This window comes from Bidens hawaiensis, unplaced genomic scaffold, assembly GCF_021521415.1.
Source record: "Bidens hawaiensis isolate Kalapana, Puna unplaced genomic scaffold, B.hawaiensis_p1.1 tig00011896_1, whole genome shotgun sequence".
NCBI classification, from domain to species: domain Eukaryota; kingdom Viridiplantae; phylum Streptophyta; class Magnoliopsida; order Asterales; family Asteraceae; genus Bidens; species Bidens hawaiensis.
The window spans coordinates 522,592-542,900 of record NW_027491952.1 but is presented as its reverse complement, the minus strand read 5'-3'; the positions used below and the strand labels follow the sequence as shown (position 1 = coordinate 542,900).

Here is a 20,309-nt window from a genome sequence, read left to right as displayed (position 1 = left end):
TGTCTGGATCAACTATCCTTCTGAAGAGTTCCAGAGCTACGTCAGGATCAGTGATCCTCAGTACTTATTGCTTATTAACGATTTTCCTTTGTTATGTTGATATTTTTGGCAGGTATAACAGCTAATGACCAAGTCAAAGCTATAATCTCGCAATCTAATTAATATACCGCGTGGATAATGAAGGAAACAATCACAATTAAGGAATGACTTGATTGGCGGCTTAAATTAGGGATATTTGTTATTCTTTTCTTGTATATAATGAAGATATGATCAGCTAGGTAAAACACATGTACGAACACACACACTAGAGCAGAAGCAAACATTCTCGCTACACACTAGCTTACTTTGTAATCTCGATCATATACTCCACAACACTTGTAACCACCTTTTAAAATCAATATAATTGACGGCGATAGTTTTCACCGTCCGGAGGGTTTTTTGTGTCGGAGACCGCGATAATCATATACTTATCGACCAAAGGTTACCTTGTTGATCATTGACTAAAGTAATTCGACCAAAGATTATCTTATTAGTCCTTGACCGAAGTTATTTTACCAAAGATTACCTTGATAAGTTTTGACCGAAGTAAGACTTCGTATTCAAGGGCTTTTTCCCTCGTAATCAAATCATTGTGTACATCAAGATTTCGATTACATATTCGTTATTATCAACATAGCACTATACCTCACTTTACATATTTGGATACTTGATCCTTAGCTGATTTTTATCCAAAACAGATATGACCCCGATGGTCATATCCTCCAAGGTTTAAAGGTGTTCACCTTTCTTATAAATTAGAGATTCTACACTCTCGCATGGAGCGCACGCTATCCAACGTATAGTCCGGGGCAGCGGGACCAGTACACGCTTAGTGGTTGACAATTTCGTTGCTTTCGGCTATATGGAGGATCCTACGATTTATGGTAGACGTACCATACCACCGGTTTATAACGTTTTCACGTTATCTCAAGACAAAGGTTTCTAACATTTTCATGTTAGCTAAGGTTTATAACGTTTTCACGTTATCTCACGTTTGGGCTAAATCCCGGTTTGGGCGAGTCCCCAGTTAACATCCGTATTTGGGTTTGTCCCCAGTTTTGGGCTTGTCCCCAGTTCACGGGCTTGTCCCCAGATTACACGGGCTTGTCCCCAGTTGCACGGGCTTGTCCCAAGTTTATTGGGTATAATCCCAGATAATATCATAAGTTATTTGCATCAGGTAATCACCTTTTATTTTCAATATAATCGACGGTGATAGTTTTCACCGCCCGGGGGTTTTTTGTGCCGGAGACCACGATAACCACATACTCATCGACCAAATGTTACCTTGTTGATCATTGACTAAAGTAATTCGACCAAAGATTATCTTATTAATCCTTGACCGAAGTTATTTTACCAACGATTACCTTGATAAGTTTTGACCGAATTAAGACTATCTTGGTTAAGGGCTTTTTTTCTCGTGATCAAACCGTTGTGTTCACCAATATTACGCTTATATACTCGTCGTTATCGAATTAGCACCTTACCTCACATAATAGATTTGGATACTTGATCCTCAACAGATTTTTGTCTAAAACAAATACAACTATTTTTATAAAATAAAAATTGAATTATGCCCATTTTTAGCGGTACTAAATGCAATTATGAATTTTGCACATATACAACACTATATATCATTTGTTTTAATATATTGAAACAGATCTGTAGTTCTTAATAGTCCTTAGGTCAATATAGGGAATGCAACCTAATACAATCATGGATTTGTTCACTAGAGAAGGCACAATATTATTGTCGTTTAAATTATCAACTTCTTTTGACCTTATTAATATTCAATAATAATAATAATAATAATAATAATAATAATAATGTTAAAACCTTAAGTGACAAAAGAGAAAAGTAAGCTTTTTTCACCTTCTCTGACTCTTTCACGTTTCCAGTAACACTTCCCATTTAAGGAAACACTTCCTCTTCACTTTCTTTCTTATCTCTCTCTTACACATATTCAAACACACTTATCTTCCATATCTTCATATCAAAGCTACACAAACAAGTACTAGATTATAACAAACATGGCTAGAGGCAAGATCCAGATCAAGAAGATTGAGAACTCAACCAACAGGCAAGTAACATATTCCAAGAGAAGAAACGGATTGTTCAAGAAGGCTAATGAGCTTACGGTGTTGTGTGATGCTAAAGTCTCCATTATTATGGTGTCTTGCACTGAGAAGCTTCATGAGTACATAAGCCCTTCGGTTACGTATGTTATAATTCTCTCTCTAGAAATTAACCCTAGTTAGTTTGCTTATTAATCTAGGTTTATGTTTGGTTAATTAGTTATTTATGTTTTTGTTATATAGGACGAAGCAGTTCTTTGATCAGTATCAGAAAGCGTCTGGAATAGATCTTTGGAGTTCTCATTATGAGGTTGTTTATTACTTTAATTATTGTTACACATATATATATATCTGTTAGGGTTTCTGGTTGTTCCTTCTGGGCAATACACATTCCTTCATGTTAAAAGATTTGTTCATAAAAATCATGAATATATATGCTTTGATATAAGAGCTTTTTTTTACATAACATAGTGAATTTATTGGTCTGTAATTAGTACATCCTTTTATATGTGTTTCAGATCTCAATATAGATGATAGTTCACTAGAAAAAGATAAAGAATCTTAAAGTAGGTAATCTATAACTGGAACTGGAAGATTGTAAGATCTAGGTACCATTTCTTAGTTAAGACTGAAAGTATAGATTATAAGACTATTAGAGGGATAAGGAGTGGACAGAACGGTATCGATAAGTCAGATAATGTGGAATTCCTAATTGTCGAACCTGAAATTTCATCATTTAAGGCTCAATTTTCAGCACTTAAATTTTTTTACCAAATTTTAGCAATTTCTAAATTATTCCCCTTTAGTGTAAGCCAATCAGCTCGTGGTGGAGTTGTAAGAAAGAGACGTGGTGTTCCATATGATCCAGGTTCGATTTCTGGCCTCGTCATTTAGTTTCAGTAGCACCGGATGGTGATAGGAGACTAGGCAAGTAGCTGACGGTCACTAGTTGAATCCTTGAACTGAATGAGTTTTACTTTAACGCAATGTCGTGTCTTCGGGAGTGTTCATGGAGGTTGGGCTTAGGTGAGGGTTTCCCCCGAACCAAAAGACGAGTGTATACCGATGTGGTAAATTTAACCAGTAGTTCATATAAAGGATTCGTGAGCCGTTCAAAAAAATCCCCTTTAGTAAAGCTCGCAAATTACTTATTACCTTAACTTGCGTGTTTATTTGTCTTTAGTTTCAGTATAATCGTTAAATGATCTGTTTATAATTTCAAATTGTCTGTCAAATTTAGTTTTCATTAATTTTAAAATTAAAGGATTTGATGTAATGTTTTTTTTCATCTAACAATTTTCACTCAAGAGTTATGTCTTCTATAATTTCATGCTTCCTCTCTGTATTATCTCCTCCACATATTTGCCACAAACTAGCCATGCATTTAAGCTGCTCTTTGCAATTTATAATTATTGGAGTATGTGTAAATTGGTGCAGAGAATGCAAGAGGAACTAAGGCAACTGAAAGAAGTGAACAATAATCTAAGAAGGCAAATCAGGTTGGAGGACACAAATACTAATTAATTAATTTTTTATTTATATTTTTATAATAATATATTTTTACCAATTTTTGTTTAACTAATTTGTTCTTCTGATAATGATGGGACTGTGAAAAGGCAAAGGCTGGGTGATTGCTTGGAAAATGCAGGGTTTGAGGAATTGCTTGATCTTGAGAGGGAGTCACAGGAGGCTGTATGCATCGTTCGCGAACGCAAGGTCACTTTCTTTTAATTTATTCTTTATAATCTTCTAACCATTGTTTTTCGTTGCAAAATTCGCAATAGAATCTGCAACATTGTTAGCCGATGTTATCTGTTATACTTATTTTCTCTTCTATAAGAACTAAAATATTTAGTGACGTTTTAATATTATTATCAGTAGTTGGTTAGCTTTATCATTATCCTTTTATTGTAATTTGCGACCTAATATATCCATCCTTGTACCTGTCTCAAATAAAATTTTCACGATTCCATCACATAAGCGTTGAAATTATTAGCGATGAACATTTTCTTCGAAAGGGAAATTCTGTAATAATGTAAAGCTGATACCAAATTTTTATTTGAACAAAAAATGCAGCTCAAAGTGATCGGTAATAAGTTGGAGACCTGCAAGAAGAAGGTAACTTTGTACACCATATCATGAATATTTGGATTAAGTTTCAATTATAATAACTCTTCTAAATCACGCGTTTTTATTTCTTTCTTTCAGGTGAGAAGTGCTCAAGATGTATACAAAAAGCTAATGCATGAATTTGTAAGCTCTCAAAACTTCAATTCTTTTACAATGTTGAACATCAAATGAATTGCTTAAGCTTGTTACTTTATTAGTTTACAAGCATGACCCGATATATATAAGTTTCGTAGTGTTATATAATCAGTTTATTGAAATGAATGTTAACTAGGATATAAGAGGAGAGGATCCGCAATACGGGATGATAGAAGATGCAGGAGAGTATGAAGCCTTATATGGATACCCGCCACATATGGCTGTTGCATCACGCATCCTCACTCTGCGACTGCAGCCAAATCATCCTAATGATCTTCATGCTGCTGCATCAGATCTAACCACCTATAGCTTGCTTGGCTAGTATGTACCAAGTCTATCCTTCTATAAGCTTTTGAAGACATTAATTAGTTGTATCCAAACACCCCTCCATATTTTTGTATTGTGACTGATGATGTGTGTGGTTAATTAATACTTAACTAGTTATTGGTTAATTTATTGTAATTTTGGGTGATGCCTAAACAAGTGAAGAAACTAGATTTGACTTGACTTAATAGGGTTAAGACTGCTCTAAATACTTGGACTAGCCTAAAATTTTTTTAACTCTTTCAAAAGTTTTTTGAACTCGATCAAATGGACATGATTATTTACTGTGGTATATAATAGGGGCGGCTCGAGAGTGCAGAAGAAAATAAGTTGAAACTTGGGGTCCCTTTAATGTTTTAATTATGTCTTGTGGTTGATTCTTCATGTTGATACACAACTCACACATCTCTCAATCTCTCTAATTTTAAGTTGGAATCATGTAATTTTGTGTCTTTATACAAAAAAATTATTATGAACTTATTCCCACGTGTTAAGTTTTTAAATAGAAAAACACACTTTTTAAAAAGAAAAAAAAATCATTGATTTTAATATTTGCTATAGGCCCCTTAAAAGTTAGGCCGGCGTTGGCATTTAATTGATCTCAACACAACAACCGCAAAGCAAACGTAAACAATTAAAATAAATAAATGCAACGATTAATTTGATTCAACAAATGAACAAACTCGATCAACAAATAATTTATCGGAATTGACGGATGGATATTGCTCAAATGCACCAAGCACATCAAGATAGCACTATATGCTTCAAGAATGGATCTAAATAAATTAAGATCGGTGGTTCATGATACTGGTAACGTTTTGATGTGAGATATATGTATCAAGTAGCTAGCATCTTATACATATGGATGATGGCATCAACAACATATGTTTATGCTTAAAAATAACCGCTTGTGATTTATAATAGATACAGGGAAAGTTGGAACTAGATCATCGAGTATGACTCATGATTTTTAATGTCTTGAGTTTTGTTGAATTTGTATGTGCTTACTTAAGAAAGTTTCAAAATCGATTGATCTTGGGGGATTTTGAAGTTGTAGGTTATTAGCATGAAATGAATCAAAATATCTTTGTAACTATTATATATTCATATGTACTTGTTAATAAACAATTATATATTATTATTGAGGAAAAAATTAAAATACAAAGATAGATAAAAATAAGAAGCATAAGAATGATTTATGGCCCCACAAAAACTTCTCAAAAAAATTTTAAAAAATCATAACTCGAAAATATAACTTAAAAACAAAATAATTTTAAAAAACCAAAATGTTTTCCCCGTCTTTCCCGTTTAAAAAAACGATAAAAGGACATAGTGCCGAAAAAAATAAACAATGATGAAAATTAACAAAAGTCACAATTATAAATAAAAAAATACACAATATAACACAATGCCGAACAAAATATAACACAATGCTAAGTAATATAACACAATATAAAAATAAACACAGTCAATGACAAAAATAAACAAAAAAACACATTGACACACAAAAATACAAAATGATTTTTTTTCTTAATGCGTCTTTTTTAACTAGAAAGACAGGAGAAACAGTATTGTTTTTGTTTTTTACTTTTTTTTTAATTTTCAGTTTTTTTATTATTTTTTTAAGGTTTTTTTATAGCCATAAATCTTAATTTCTCATCATTTTCATTTTTGTTCACCTTCGTAAAATAATCTGGCCCTATTATTGAATCTTTAGTTAATTTCTATGAGTGAGTCAATCGTCCCAACTTAAAGTAGTTGAGGTTAGGCATTCAAAAACTTCAATTTAAAAAAAAATGATGTATTGGGTTCACTTTCACGTGTGAAAAAAAAAAGTTGTCAAAGATTTGTTTTCTCCTATATGGGTTTCCTTCTAAGAGAAGAGATGATCAGATAAGCCAGTGTTCCGTCAAATTTAAATCAAATTAAAAATACTTAGAAAAACCACTCCGCCCCTAGAACAAGAACATGGTAATGACGAAAAAAGAATTCCACAATTCAGCACGGAAACTTTGCCACTAACGGCAAACTGAACCTAAATAAAATACATTAACCATCATGAAAAGCTCAAAATGGTTACAACAATAAAACGAGAAATTAATACATTTAGTTGTGTTCAATTGGAAGCTTCATTGAGCACAATTTCCAAGCTTAATGATCTCTCTCACTTTCCTTCAAATCCCAGCAATTTATGTTTGACCACCACCAAAAAGTGAAAATGCAACTTGACTTAAATCAGGTATTTTTAGTCCAAAGCTATAGAAAGTAAAAACTATATTACTATATTAAATTGTTACGCTTTTTCACTCCATAATCAGCAAAACTATATTACTAAGTATTGTATCAAAGAATACGGGTGACACGTTAATAAAACACCATTCTATAAAGTTATACAAAATAACAACATATGTTCATTTCATCACACATACTATACTAATAAACCATGAATTTTATCCCAACATGAACAACAAAAGGAATCATGATTTTTATCCTAACACGGAAATCATGGGCAGAACTATAAAGGGGCGAGGAGAAGTTCCGGCCCTTCCTGTTTTTAGGCACAGAACTTCTAAATTCAGCTCATATATCATCGATACATATAACCCCATATATATTTCATAATAGTTTTGGACTCAAAATGGTAATATATAAATTTTGATAGCCTAACTAAACCAACTAAAAAAACTTAGTTTTTTTTAGGATTTATGATATTTATTTGGTGTAAAATTTTGGTTTTTTTTATGTGTACAAACTTAATTATCAAGTTCTAATATTTCCGGTTCATTCTATTTAAAAGTTCAAGCTCCGTCACTGTTGGAAATCAAGCCCTTACTAGATCAATCTGCTTGTTATGTGGACCATCTTGCTCAATCCATCATGTTGTCGTCGGTCGTTCGATTCTTTATATGATTCCGTTGTCAAATATGTAAAGCCCAAATAAGCTAAATCAAATAAATGTATGCAATCATTTGCTTTAGTAGAAAATTCAATGACATTAAGATATCCCCACATACAAACTTTTTCTTTCATTTAGTCATTTCATGGAACCCATAGTCTGCATGAAACAAAGAGACTTTCAAAATCAACTATCAACATAACGTTTCGTTTCTTTAATATGTGTACAAACAAATTACAATCAAAATGTACTAAAAGAGGGGGACATAGTGTTATCTATGAAATAAATTGACATTGCTCACGAAGTCTTTACTTAAGTTGGAGGTTGTCTGAAGCAACATTGACATCAACATTGAAACAAATAAGAATAACAATAAAATAATTTCAAATACTTAAATTTCATATTTATCCATTTTCATTTACTATCATCTTTATCTTTACACTTCAAACTCTCGTAATCTAATATAATGAGAAAGATATAAACACACACGTATAAATGCTATAATTTAAAACTAGGTATAATAATTGATATAGTAAGTTTTAAATAAGCAAAATGTAATAGAAAATGTTGGTGCAAAATTCCATGAAGCATCGTATTTACTTTGGTGGGAACATATTTTTAAATTCTATTTAAACTAAATGCAAAACTAATTTGATTTTCATATTAGAATGAAAAGTTTGACTCAATTAGCAATTAGGTGTCGAGGAAGGTTTGTATTCTCTTGTGGAGGGCAGAGTTAGAGTAACATCCGAGTTTTGACACTAGTTTCATTGTCGAATAGGAATATTGCAGTTAATTAGATTGCTTGTCTAGTCATGTGTGGGATAAGGGTGAAACAACCGATCATGTTTTTGTCCCGTGCGGTTCTAGCCCAATTAGCTATGTGGAAGGTTATTTCACTTTGGTGCAAGTTTCCTTCTATTTATGTTTCTAGTACTAGAGATATTTTGAAGCTTTGTAAGTATTCTAGGTTCTCTGAAAAGAAGGTGAAGGAGTTCTACGCCGTTATCTTTGTTATGTTTTGGTGCTTATGTATGGCTCGAAATCACCTGGTGTTTAATTGATAAATCAACTACTTTTGATAACATAGTGGGTGACGTCAAAAGCTCTCAGATTTCTTTGGGTGTGCGATAGAACTACGTTACAAAAGTTATCATGGGAGGATTCAGGGGAGGGTCGGAGGGTGTGCGGGCCGCACCATCGGCCGAGGCATATAAATTTCGGGGGCACAAACTTTTGTATACATATTACATATATATGTTTTTTGGTGTTAAGAATAATGTTATTTGTAATGGTTTATGAGATAATTACATGCTCAGAATGGTGTATGCTTATAATAAATCGGCCGATAAAAGTTTTATCCATGTACATTAGCGAATAAAAAATTTTGTTAAAACCTACGGGCCTTTTTATTTTGGCTCGACCGAGGTATTTAAATTCTCGAAGACGGCCCTGGAAGGATTGATCGGGATATAACCTGCAATTGTTGTTGTGTTGCCTAGTATCTTGCTAGGTTTGTCTTGTTTCTTTTCTTAATAAAAGCTATAAAACATCGTTATTTGAAAGCAAAATAAAATAAATAAAAGTAGTTGTAGTTCCAATAATCCGGAATTGGCCACTAATCAGGACGCACATGGATGATGGTAACCCATTTCTCCATAAAAGATGGTAACATGTTACTTTCAGCCCCTTGGCTTAACTAAAAGTTATGTTAAAAGTTGATAGATATTTCCAAATATGTCCCACCCACATGTCCAGGATAAGGCTACCATGATCGTCCCAAATTCCAGATCCCTACATAATAAATAATCAAATACTGTTTCCTGCAAACATATTATTATTTTTTTTTAAAAGTAAGTTACATTTTTATCCATATTCCACAAAGTTTAGTTAAAAATTATCAGCTTTCAAAAATGGTTTATGATCGGACATTTGATGTAAACGTTATATTAAACGACTGTTTTAAGCCTTTGAAGATTTATGATATGATCATAAATATAATTTAAGTTTAATATATTAATTAAGTTTATCTTTTATTTAGTTTTCTTATTATATTATAATTAGGTTTCCTTATAGTTTATTTTTTCCAATTATTATGTCTTTGGTCTTCCTATATATTGTAATATTTGTTTGAGAAAAAGAATAAAAAAGAATTATTATTTTGGATCTATTTTCTCTTCTTCTCTAGTGTTCTTGGAAGATTGACGGTTGTCTTAAATAAACTGTATCAATTACACTCTTAACTCCTTTATTAAATTTGTATTTTTGTTTTTATCCAGTTTTTAAAAAAGACTTATAAAAACCCTAAAAATGAGCCAATGTTATTTTTGGTGCCATATGCATGGTTAACTAGAAAGAATTTTGTTAAATGAACTTATAAGGTATTTCTTCGAAACCTTTCGACAAAAAATGGGTTTCTTGAAATAATCGAACAATTCATGGCTATCAATATCCACTAAAAAGTAAAAACTCACAAACTTATGATGAAGTGGATATATTTTTAAGTTGCGTAATTTATTTAAAGTAATCCCCACTCAAAAGCAATGAACACTATGAAAAGGACCAAACTTCTTTCGAATTGAGTTTCTGGTCATAATCGGACTTTTTTTCATCGTTGTAGATATGTGGTGTGGTCGAGGGGGGAAGATGATTGTCAGATCGTGTTCAAGGGTCGGGGTATTTGACCAAAAGGATATCATGCTTTCAATTGCAATGGCCAAATTGTCTCAAAAACTATCTAACTAAATTAAAGTCGTTAAACCAATACACTGCATCTATTAGAACCATGATGCAAACACGATATTTATCTTTAATTTAACCTAAACCAAAAAGAAAATTACTCTAATATTTGTGAATATTTAAAGAATAAGAAATTCAATTCATGTCAACTATTTATCACTAACAAAAACTAAATATAAATTAGTGTTACTTAAAAGAGTTAAGTTTCTCATAATTTTATAGTCATTATAAAATGTAGCATGAGATATCTACAGGACATGATGAGAAGGACATATATGTAATTTTGTCGAGCCATATCCACTTATAAAGATTGGTCTCCGTATGTGTTACAGTAGTAAAATGAAGATCAACTGCGACGTCTGTAACAAACACGAGGCATCCGTGTTCTGTCCTGCCGACGACGCCGCCCTTTGCGCCGCCTGCGACCACAGCGTTCACCATGCCAACACCCTCGCCGGAAAACACACCCGTTTCTCCCTAGTCCCGCCTTCCCCTAACAACTCACCACTATGTGACATATGCCAGGTAAACTTAACATCTAGTTTTAAGGGTCAGCTATACACACACGTCTGACATCTAATCCCACACGAACGACCGCTTTGAAAGAATAATTCAAAGTTTGACCCTGTGTGGTTAGTACGGACGTTTGGATATTGTTATAATAAAAAACTTGTAAATATGGTAGGTCGGACCTTTTGAAGTTTGACCACCTGGAATCAGAACGGTCGTACAGATATTTTGTAAACGGAGTTCTAACAAAAAGCTTTAAAAATATGGTGTAGGTCGTTTTAACCAAAACCTTTTGAAGTTTGACCACCTGGGATCTGAACCGTACAGATATTTTGTAAACGGAATTCTAACAAAAAACTTTTAAATATGGTGTAGGTCGTTTTAACCAAAAAATTTCAATGTTTGATGGTCTGGGATCATAACAGCTGTCTGGATATTGTCCAAACAGTGATTCTAATTCTAACAAAAAAACTTCCAAGTATGATCGGTCGTCTTAACCAAAACTTTTTAAACTTTGACCATTTGGGATCAGAACATTTGTCCGGATATTGTCCAAACGACGGTTCTAAATAAAGAGTTTCAAATATGATTCGAATGGTCATCCGGATATTGTTCAAACGACAGGTTTAACCAATAATTTTCAAAGTTTGACGTCTTATGGTTTGAACGGCTGTCTAGATATTGCTCAAACAGTGACTAGTAATTTTCAAAGTTTTTATCTTTTTTTTTGTCACAAAACCGTTTTATGGATGATTATTTAGTGGTGTGAAATCAAATGTATATTTTAATTTAATTCCAATCAAAGCTATTATTGTTATTATTTATAATTATTATTACTATTGATTTTACTATTTTGGACGGGGTGTAGGAAAGGGTAAAGATAGGGAGTATATATTGCGTTTGGCTTCTTGGAATGTAGGAACACTAAATAGTAAGTTGCTAGAATTGGTAAATGTGCTTAGAAGACGTAGGGTTCAAATAGCATGCCTCCAGGAGACTAAGTGGAAAGGGCATAGAGGGGCTGAGTGTAACGGGTATAAGTTGTGGTACTCGGGGCCTGATGGAGCTAGGAATGGAGTGGGGATCCTAGTGGCTAAGGAACTACACACTAGTGTGGTGGAGGTGATAAGACATAATGACCGGATTATGGTGTTGAGATTAGTACTAGGAGAGGAAGTGGTGGCAGTAGTCTGCGCCTACGCGCCTCATGTAGGCTTAGGGGACTAGGAAAAGAGAGAATTTTGGGATTGCCTGGACGCAGTGGTAGGGGCATACCTAGGGGTGAGATGATTTATATAGGAGGTGATTTTAATGGACACATTGGTAAGGCTAACGATAGTTTTCAAGCCGTACATGGGGTTTCGGTTTTGGTGAAAGGAATGAGGCAGGAACAGAACTCCTAGAGTTTGCGGTGGCCCATGAACTAGGAATTATAAATTCTTATTTTAGGAAACAAGACCCTCAGTTGATCACTTTTAGTAGTTGCGGACGAGACACGCAAATTGACTACCTTTTAATGAGGCAAGGAGACCGACGTTAGTGGAAGGACTGCAAAGCCATACCTGGGGAGACAGTGGTGGCTTAACATCGTCTGCTGGTAACAGATATAGGCTTCAGAAATAAGCTGACTGTTCGTGAGAAGAAAGGTACACCTAGAATTCGATGGGGAAACTTGAGGGACGAAAATCTCCTGCTGTTTAAAGATAAACTACGCAGGCTCGACTGAATGGGGACTCAACTCTTATATGGGAAGCTATGGCTACAAAGATCATTCAACTAGCAAAGGAGACTCTCGGGGTCACAACAGGAAAGGCAGGTGGGCATAAGGAGTCTTGGTAGTGGAACGAGGCTGTACAAGATAAGATAAACAAGGATGTTTTAGGGAGCTTATGAGGTGCACGAATGAGGAGGAGCGCGCAGAATTGAGGGAGACCTACAAAACGGCCAAGAGAGAGGCGAAGAAGGCAGTGGCGGAAGCAAAGAACGCGGCTTATAAACGGATGTATGAACGTTTAGAAACAAAAGAGGGGGAACATGCTATGTTTAAGATTGCCAAAGCCAGGGAGCGTAGAAGGCAAGATCTAGGGCCGGTGAAGTTCATAAAGGATACAGATGGGCATGTACTAGTCAAGGAGCAGGACATCAAGCTAAGATGGCACACCTATTTCCACAACCTTTTCAATAATGGGAGAGCTTACCAAGAAGAACATGACAACACAACCTCCCAACGACAACAACCGAATAACTGCTATTGCCGACGGATCACACGAGAAGATGTGCAGACTGCACTTAGGAGGATGGGAAAGGCTAAGGCGGTTGGCCCAGACAACATACCCATCGAGGTGTAGAAGTGTCCGGGAGAGGAAGGAGTCATGTGGTTAACTACCATGTTCAATATTATCCTTAAATCTGGTAAGATGCCAGATCAATGGAGGAGCAGCGTTGTAGTTCCTATCTATAAGAACAAAGGAGACGCCCAATGTTGTGGTAACTACAGAGGAATCAAACTACTAAGTCATACTATAAAACTCTGGGAAAGAGTGATTGAGGTTAGACTTAGACGAGAAACTCAGGTTACGGTGAACCAATTTGGATTCATGCCGGGGCGTTCCACCACAGAGGCAATACACCTTATAAGAAGATTGATGGAAAAATATCGGGAGAAGAAGCGTGACCTGCATTTGGTGTTTATTGACCTAGAAAAGGCCTACGACAGTGTGCCACGACAGGTGCTTTGGGAGTGCTTAGAGGGTAGAGGAGTACCCAGGAAATACATAAAGATAATTATGGATATGTATACCAGAAGTGCAACAAGTGTCCGTGCGCCAGTGGGTGATACTGATTTCTTCCCTGTAGAGGTAGGTCTTCATCAAGGGTCAGCGCTGAGCCCGTTTCTTTTTGCAGTAGTCTTGGATGAGTTGTCAAAGTCGATTCAGGGGACGCTCCCATGGTGCATGATGTTCGCAGACGATATTGTGTTACTTGCTGAGAAAAAACAAGATCTAAACATGAGACTTGAGGAGTGGCGAACAGCCTTAGAGACAAAAGGTTTAAGGATTAGTCGATCTAAGACGGAGTACCTCCACTGTGCTTTTGGAGGGGTAAATGACAATGAGGATGCGCAGATTACCATTGAAGGGCAGGTGGTCCCGCAGGTAACGAAGTTCAAGTATCTAGGATCATTTATTCAGAGCGATGGGGAATTAGACAGTGATGTGACCCATCGAGTTCAGGTAGGATGGAGTAGATGGAAAGCAGCCACAGGTATATTGTGCGACAAGAGTTTCCCAACTAAACTAAAGGGAAAATTTTATAGGGTTGCAGTTAGACCTGCAATGCTATATGGAACAGATTGTTGGGCCATCAAGAAGGCACAAGTGCGAAAGATGGAGGTAGCAGAAATGAGAATGCTACGTTGGATGTGCGGGCACACAAGGTTAGACCGAATAAGAAACGTCGTGTTTCGGGAGAGATTAGGAGTGGCGAACATAGCAGACAAGATAAGAGAGTGGAGATTGAGATGGTTTGGACTTGTGAAGAGAAGACAAACAACGAATCCTGTTAGATCCATAGAAAACATTACTATAGAGGGGAGAATGGGTAGAGGCCGACCTAAATTGACTTGGGATGAGAGGATTAAGCATGATTTGATAGACCGAAACCTCTCCGAGGACATGGTTGAGGATATGAATTATTGGAGAAGTAGAATTAAAGTTAAGAATTTTTAAAGAGAAAAGATTACCTTAGAGCTTCTATTTACCTTATTTTAGTCACACACCATAATAATATTTTCTCTACATAAATAGTATTAATATCATTATTATTATTGTTGTTATTATTATTATTATTATTACTGTTATTATTATTACTTTTGAACTCTGATTTCTTTTGTATTGCTTCATACATAGGGTCTCTCTGGAAGCCACCTCTTTATCCATTTGGATAGAGGTACGGTGTGCCTACATCCCACCCTCCCCATACCCTACTTATAGTTATACTATTGGTGGGACTTTACTGGGTATGATTGATTGATTACTATTGATTTTACAGGAGGAAAAAGCTTTGTTATTTTGTCAACAGGACAGAGCAATCCTATGCAAAAACTGTGATGTTGCAATTCATAAAGTCAACGAGCACACAATGAACCACTGCCGGTTTCTTCTCACCGGCGTTAAGCTTTCTCCGGTGGTCTTAACACCCACCACCGGAAACGGCGTCGTTCCTGACCAAAAACCCAAACCGCGTGATCGAGAACCCGTTAATATTAATAAGCCTGTTGCTGTCTCTGTTCCGGTCGTACACCAAACCCAAAAGATAAACGTGTCGGGTCATGGACCTACGACAGCAAGTAGCTTATCGGACTACTTGATTGAGACACTACCCGGTTGGCATGTTGAAGATTTTCTTGATTCTGCTCCTAACTTTTCCAAGGTTAGTAATTATTTAGAAATTTTTTTATTAAATTTACAAAAATGGGATTTTGGTTTATATTAATTTTTTGAAGGTTCGGTTTCAATTTTCTATTGTAATTGCATTATTTTAATCAGTATATGAATGAAACACCGTATAAAAAAAATAAAAAATAAGTCAATAATCATGAAATTATTTATTTTAGAGAATGTAGTAATTACGATTTATTATTATATAATTACTAATTTACCATAAGTCCATAACCACAAGTTATGATTTTGTTAGATTTATGCGTAATTATATTTATTGTACTCATATAAATAATTATAAATAGTTACCAATAATGCTGTCGGTAGTACACAATATTAATGGGGCTTTCTATATCTTATTATAACTTATAGATTGATGACGATGATTTGACGGTGTTTTGGGATAGTGAGGTCTTAAAAGGAAGCTTGAATGATTGCTTATCGCCCGAAACAATGGGCATTTGGGTTCCCCAAGCTCCGCCTCCAGCAGCTCCTCCGCCACAAACACTACCCCCACAACCACTGCTACAAAATCCTTATCACTTTCAATCTTTTACAAATATGGGTTTAGGAAGCCAGATGATTAATGAGTCATCATCTTTTTTTGCTCCAATTAATATCAATAAGATCTCAAAATCAAGCGAAATAAGAGAATTAGAAGACGGTAATTGCTTCACTGTTCCTCAGATCGGCCCTCAGATGATGACGAACTTCAAGAGATCAATAATTCATAGATAGTAAGCCCATCATGATCGGTTCATGTTTTGTATCATATTTTGTTTTTGTCGAAGTGAGTTTTGTTTTTTCGCTAATTTAGCAAGAAAATAATAATGCATCAAGGGGCTTGTTAATATTGTACTTCCTTAATAGATAGAAAAGGTTATTTTTCAGGCGTCAACTTTTGGTTACGTTTTACTTGATTGATAGTATAAAAATCACATCTTTAAAAAATTCATGTTTACTACATGATTCCCTAAACATCTATTATATATTTACTACATGTCTAATCTACACGACTCCAACTCACGTGGAACATAAAATTTGTTGATAAAATGAAACAACCGTAGTTTCGATATTAGTTCAGGTTTTGCGCGGTTTCGGTTGGGTTACCAAGTTGGAACCGGTTCATGTGAATAACATTACAAACCAGTTACGAAACTACGGTTTTAATTGGTTTCAAACCAGTGTAACAATTTTCTATGCAACTAAGATTTTGACTCGTTTACTAAGCAATATACAATTTCATAATCAATTTTAAAGTATATATTATGCAATTTTTAGCATAAAAAGATTAATGTTACCCATGCATACATCCACCACGGGTTATAAGGATAAAGTTTGTAGAAAAATAACGTAGTCCAAATCATGATCTAACTAACACCTTTGTGCAATAAATTTTTAATAGCTTATAGTTATATTTGAAGACAAATGTTTTTGGAAAATGCAGAGCTAAAAACATTAGTTAGAAGGAAAAAAAACGACGATGGTTTTGGAAACTCTTATAGGCAGCAAAGCATAATATCGTATTTGGTTATTAATCACACACGTATCTACTTCGAAGTTATGTTCGGTATAAAACATACATTGAGTTTGCCTATATATTGTGAATCTCTTTAATAAAAAAAGGTAGTATTTTGGGGAAAGTAGAGGTGCACAAACCGGTTTAAAACTCAAAATCCAAACCGGTTCGGTTTGATCAACAAAAGTCAAAACCGGCTAATGATCGGTCTGGGTTGAAACCGGGGTCTTGATAAGGTTGCGATTGGTTTCGGTTCCGTATTTTGATCGGTATTATTTCAGGTTTTGCGCGGTTTCGGTTGGGTTACCAAGTTGGAACCGGTTTATGTGAATAACATTCAAACCGTTTCTACACAACGGTTCAGTTTCTACCCGTTTTTCAGGTCGATTTAGTTAACCGATTTATTTGTCCACTCTAATGGAAAGTTCTAAAGCCTTTTTAACCGGCTGTTAACAGAGGTATAAATTAGTCTTATGTTATAATGATAACATTAATCGATCTTATTTCTACAATTTTATATATTTAGAATATACTTTATATATTTACCCGTATTCTAATACGTACTCGCTTACTATTTACTAAAAGACCAGTCAACTAAAGTTGCTGAACTACTTGTTTTAAATACTCATTCAGTCCCAATTTAAATGTCCTAGTTTGACTTTTCAAGTCTTTCTTTTGCAACTTTGACGGTAAATATTTTTGTTCGTGTCATATAATACTTGATGAAAATTATATCAATGTAAAATACATTTAAAATCCAATCCATTCATATATTTTACATCAAATATTATGTAACACAAACAAAAATATTGTCGGTCAAAGTTAAAACAAGAAAGATCGAAAATGTCAAACTAGGACATTTAAATTGGGACGGAGTATAATACACGTAAAACGGTATTTTGGTCGCATACACTTTACACGTGGTGGGCGCATCTAGTACTCTTAACGATGAGTATTCATAAAAGTAACGTCATGATTTTAAAAATGAATTACAATGTCCAAGAACCGTATAATATATACTATGTGTACTTTTTATTTTCTAATAAACATGGCTACAACCATAACTAGGAGCGAATTCATTGTTGAGCCAAGGGGACATAAGCATCCTCTCAAATTTTTTATTTTCTTCTATAAATTTTTAATATATTTGGTTTAAAGACTCCAAGTGTTTGTTTAAGTGCCACAGACTCAACATTCTTATCCAGCTTTTCAAACGCAAGTTTAGTTTTCCTTTCACAAAAAAAAAAGAAACAATTAAACTTAGATTGTTTAATTGTCTAACCACTTCATCAATTAGTTATTAATATATGATATAATTTGTTTGTTTAATTGGACCGTTATAAAATTTAGACCAAAATATGATAATATTCAAAGTATCATTTTTTTATAATTCTACGCTATATGACTTAAATTAAAATTTTTATTTGTATATAAGAGTTTTGAGTTGTGACAATTATGCAAAGGTTTTTATCAATTGTAATATGTACTTTCTTTATTCTGTTTTGGTTAAATTTATTACTTACGTGTCTATACATGGTTTATTTAATGTAATTTTTTTCGATCTAACCAGTCTTGGTTTGACTTTTAGTTTGACTTGAGCCGTTCTAAGTTGACTGTTTTTGCCCACTGGTAAAAGTTCTTAAATCTGCCACTGATCATACCGTCTCCTCCTGCATTTATCACCCTACTTCACACATTTCCATTTGATGCCTCTATAATCATATTCAATCCATCATATGTTTCTCACATGTAATTGGTCAATCTAAAAAACCAATAGAGTTAGTGTTTTGAAATGTCAAGGATCAATGTAACCTAAAAATAGTGAAAAAAACGTAAATGATGAATTTTGTAATTTTGTCTTTTTTTTTTAACGCTCAATAAATAAAGTCCGGTTATCTAGGGTAGCCCAATAACAAAAGGCAACATCATATGTCTGCGATCAGAGACAACGTTAAGTATGTAGCCCAAGCACACCATATAATGTTCCGAGGAAAACATACCGCCCCAAAGACCCACTGCAGTAAAATTAGGTTGCAATCGGACTCGAACTTGAAACCTTGTGGCATTCAACCCAATTCTCAGTTACTCCTCCAATGTTAGTTACGCTAAAGTTCATTGGCTTAGTTTTGTCTATCATCAATAGGTACACGAGTAAAATTAGATCTCACATACGTAAAAAAATAGAAAGATAAAGCATATGATAAACGCAACACAAAGTTATATAAAAGATATGTATTTTAATTTAAGGAATCATCTAGGGCGATAAATTATAAAAGTACTAAACATTGAAAAGACGTTACATATGAAAAACCCAAGTTCAGTTGTTTTCACTCTTGTTCAAATTTCATTCTATCCGCTATTTACCTGGTCCGCATTCGATAATGTAATTGCTTTTATTTATTTGCTTTTTGCATGATTCGTTTTCATATTGAAATAAAATTTCTAGAAACGTCATTGTAACAACTATTTTAATCTTTAAATACTTAAAAGATTTTGTTGTTAGAAGTATGAGGAATATTTTATGATGAATGATTGGAAAAGATGAGGAAAGACAGCGTGGAATACAGCATGGGTTCATGTTATATTTGCCTCTTTTTTATGCGAATATATTCTACCCGAGAAGTTGATATGGATATTTTCAGAATAAGCATTGACTTTAATGTTGACCACAAAAAGTGAGCATCCCACATGCATCTGTCTAGGTATAGGACATAGATTAAGATTTAGTAAAATCATAATGTTAGTTTTCCTTTAGCCTTTGAGATGGTATACGGTAATGTAGCATGCATGTGACAGTTTTTACATTCTATTTTCACACCATCACACCCTAAGGCCTTATGAGTCATATGTGGCAATTTGACTAGTTGTGATCGATGTTGGTATCAACATTTTTAGAAACGGTGAGAATGTGATCTTTATTAGTGTAGCAAGGAGCTAAAGATCGAAAATGTTTCACATAAATGCTATGAACTTGTATGAACTACGAGGTGACATGAGGGAATCCTAATTTTGGGGGAGAAAAGAGTTCTGAAATAACAATTCATTAATTAAAAATAAATATATTGTTATGAATTACCATTTTATTATTTGGATGACACCAATTATTTGACCTCACCGACAAACCTTTTACATGCACCAATTATGTGTTTTTTTGTCCCCTCCCAAATAGTGTATATACAGTTGATTTTGTACTATAAATACTAGGTGATTGTAACGGAGATTTGCATCCCAGTAAGACTAATAATTCTTACTTTTCTTATTCTCTTGTCTCTTGTTAACTCCAAAGTTCATATATTATTCTAATAAGCTTGTTATAATTAGAGCTAATATTATAACACGTTATCAGCACGGGCCGCTTATATCCTAATCAAGAAAGGTAATAGATACAAAGGTATCCACATAAGCATCATAAACACTTCTTTAATTATCATCATCATCATCATCATCGTACTCAGTATATCCCACCAATAGCAAAGCTAGGTAGGGTCTAAGAAGGGTAAGAT

The 20,309-nt window shown here is 34.3% G+C and overlaps 2 protein-coding genes across 2 annotated transcripts; both read left to right on the top strand.

Annotated features, from left to right (window-relative positions):
- The first annotated feature begins 2,033 nt into the window (after positions 1-2,033).
- Positions 2,034-4,816, top strand: LOC143539458 (agamous-like MADS-box protein AP3). Its single transcript, XM_077032771.1, has 7 exons — positions 2,034-2,257; positions 2,358-2,424; positions 3,552-3,613; positions 3,731-3,830; positions 4,191-4,232; positions 4,323-4,367; positions 4,516-4,816. Exons 1-7 carry the CDS (start codon positions 2,070-2,072, stop codon positions 4,699-4,701), a joined length of 690 nt encoding a protein of 229 aa, XP_076888886.1. The 5' UTR covers positions 2,034-2,069; the 3' UTR covers positions 4,702-4,816.
- A 5,861-nt stretch (positions 4,817-10,677) lies between these two features.
- On the top strand, positions 10,678-16,186 carry LOC143539457 (B-box zinc finger protein 20-like). The gene is made up of 3 exons (XM_077032770.1): positions 10,678-10,863; positions 14,899-15,279; positions 15,660-16,186. Exons 1-3 carry the CDS (start codon positions 10,678-10,680, stop codon positions 16,023-16,025), a joined length of 933 nt encoding a protein of 310 aa, XP_076888885.1. The 3' UTR covers positions 16,026-16,186.
- The last annotated feature ends 4,123 nt before the right edge of the window (positions 16,187-20,309 follow it).

What these genes read in the sequence shown, in the direction of transcription:
- LOC143539458 (XM_077032771.1), top strand. Translation starts at nt 2,070, where the DNA reads ATGGCTAGAGGCAAGATCCAGATCAAGAAGATTGAGAACTCAACCAAC. An exon ending in AATCTAAGAAGGCAAATCAG is followed by an intron (nt 3,614 to 3,730) that starts GTTGGAGGACAC and finishes GACTGTGAAAAG; the next exon opens with GCAAAGGCTGGGTGATTGCT. An exon ending in GCATCGTTCGCGAACGCAAG is followed by an intron (nt 3,831 to 4,190) that starts GTCACTTTCTTT and finishes CAAAAAATGCAG; the next exon opens with CTCAAAGTGATCGGTAATAA.
- LOC143539457 (XM_077032770.1), top strand. Translation starts at nt 10,678, where the DNA reads ATGAAGATCAACTGCGACGTCTGTAACAAACACGAGGCATCCGTGTTC. An exon ending in CACTATGTGACATATGCCAG is followed by an intron (nt 10,864 to 14,898) that starts GTAAACTTAACA and finishes TTGATTTTACAG; the next exon opens with GAGGAAAAAGCTTTGTTATT. An exon ending in CTGCTCCTAACTTTTCCAAG is followed by an intron (nt 15,280 to 15,659) that starts GTTAGTAATTAT and finishes TATAACTTATAG; the next exon opens with ATTGATGACGATGATTTGAC.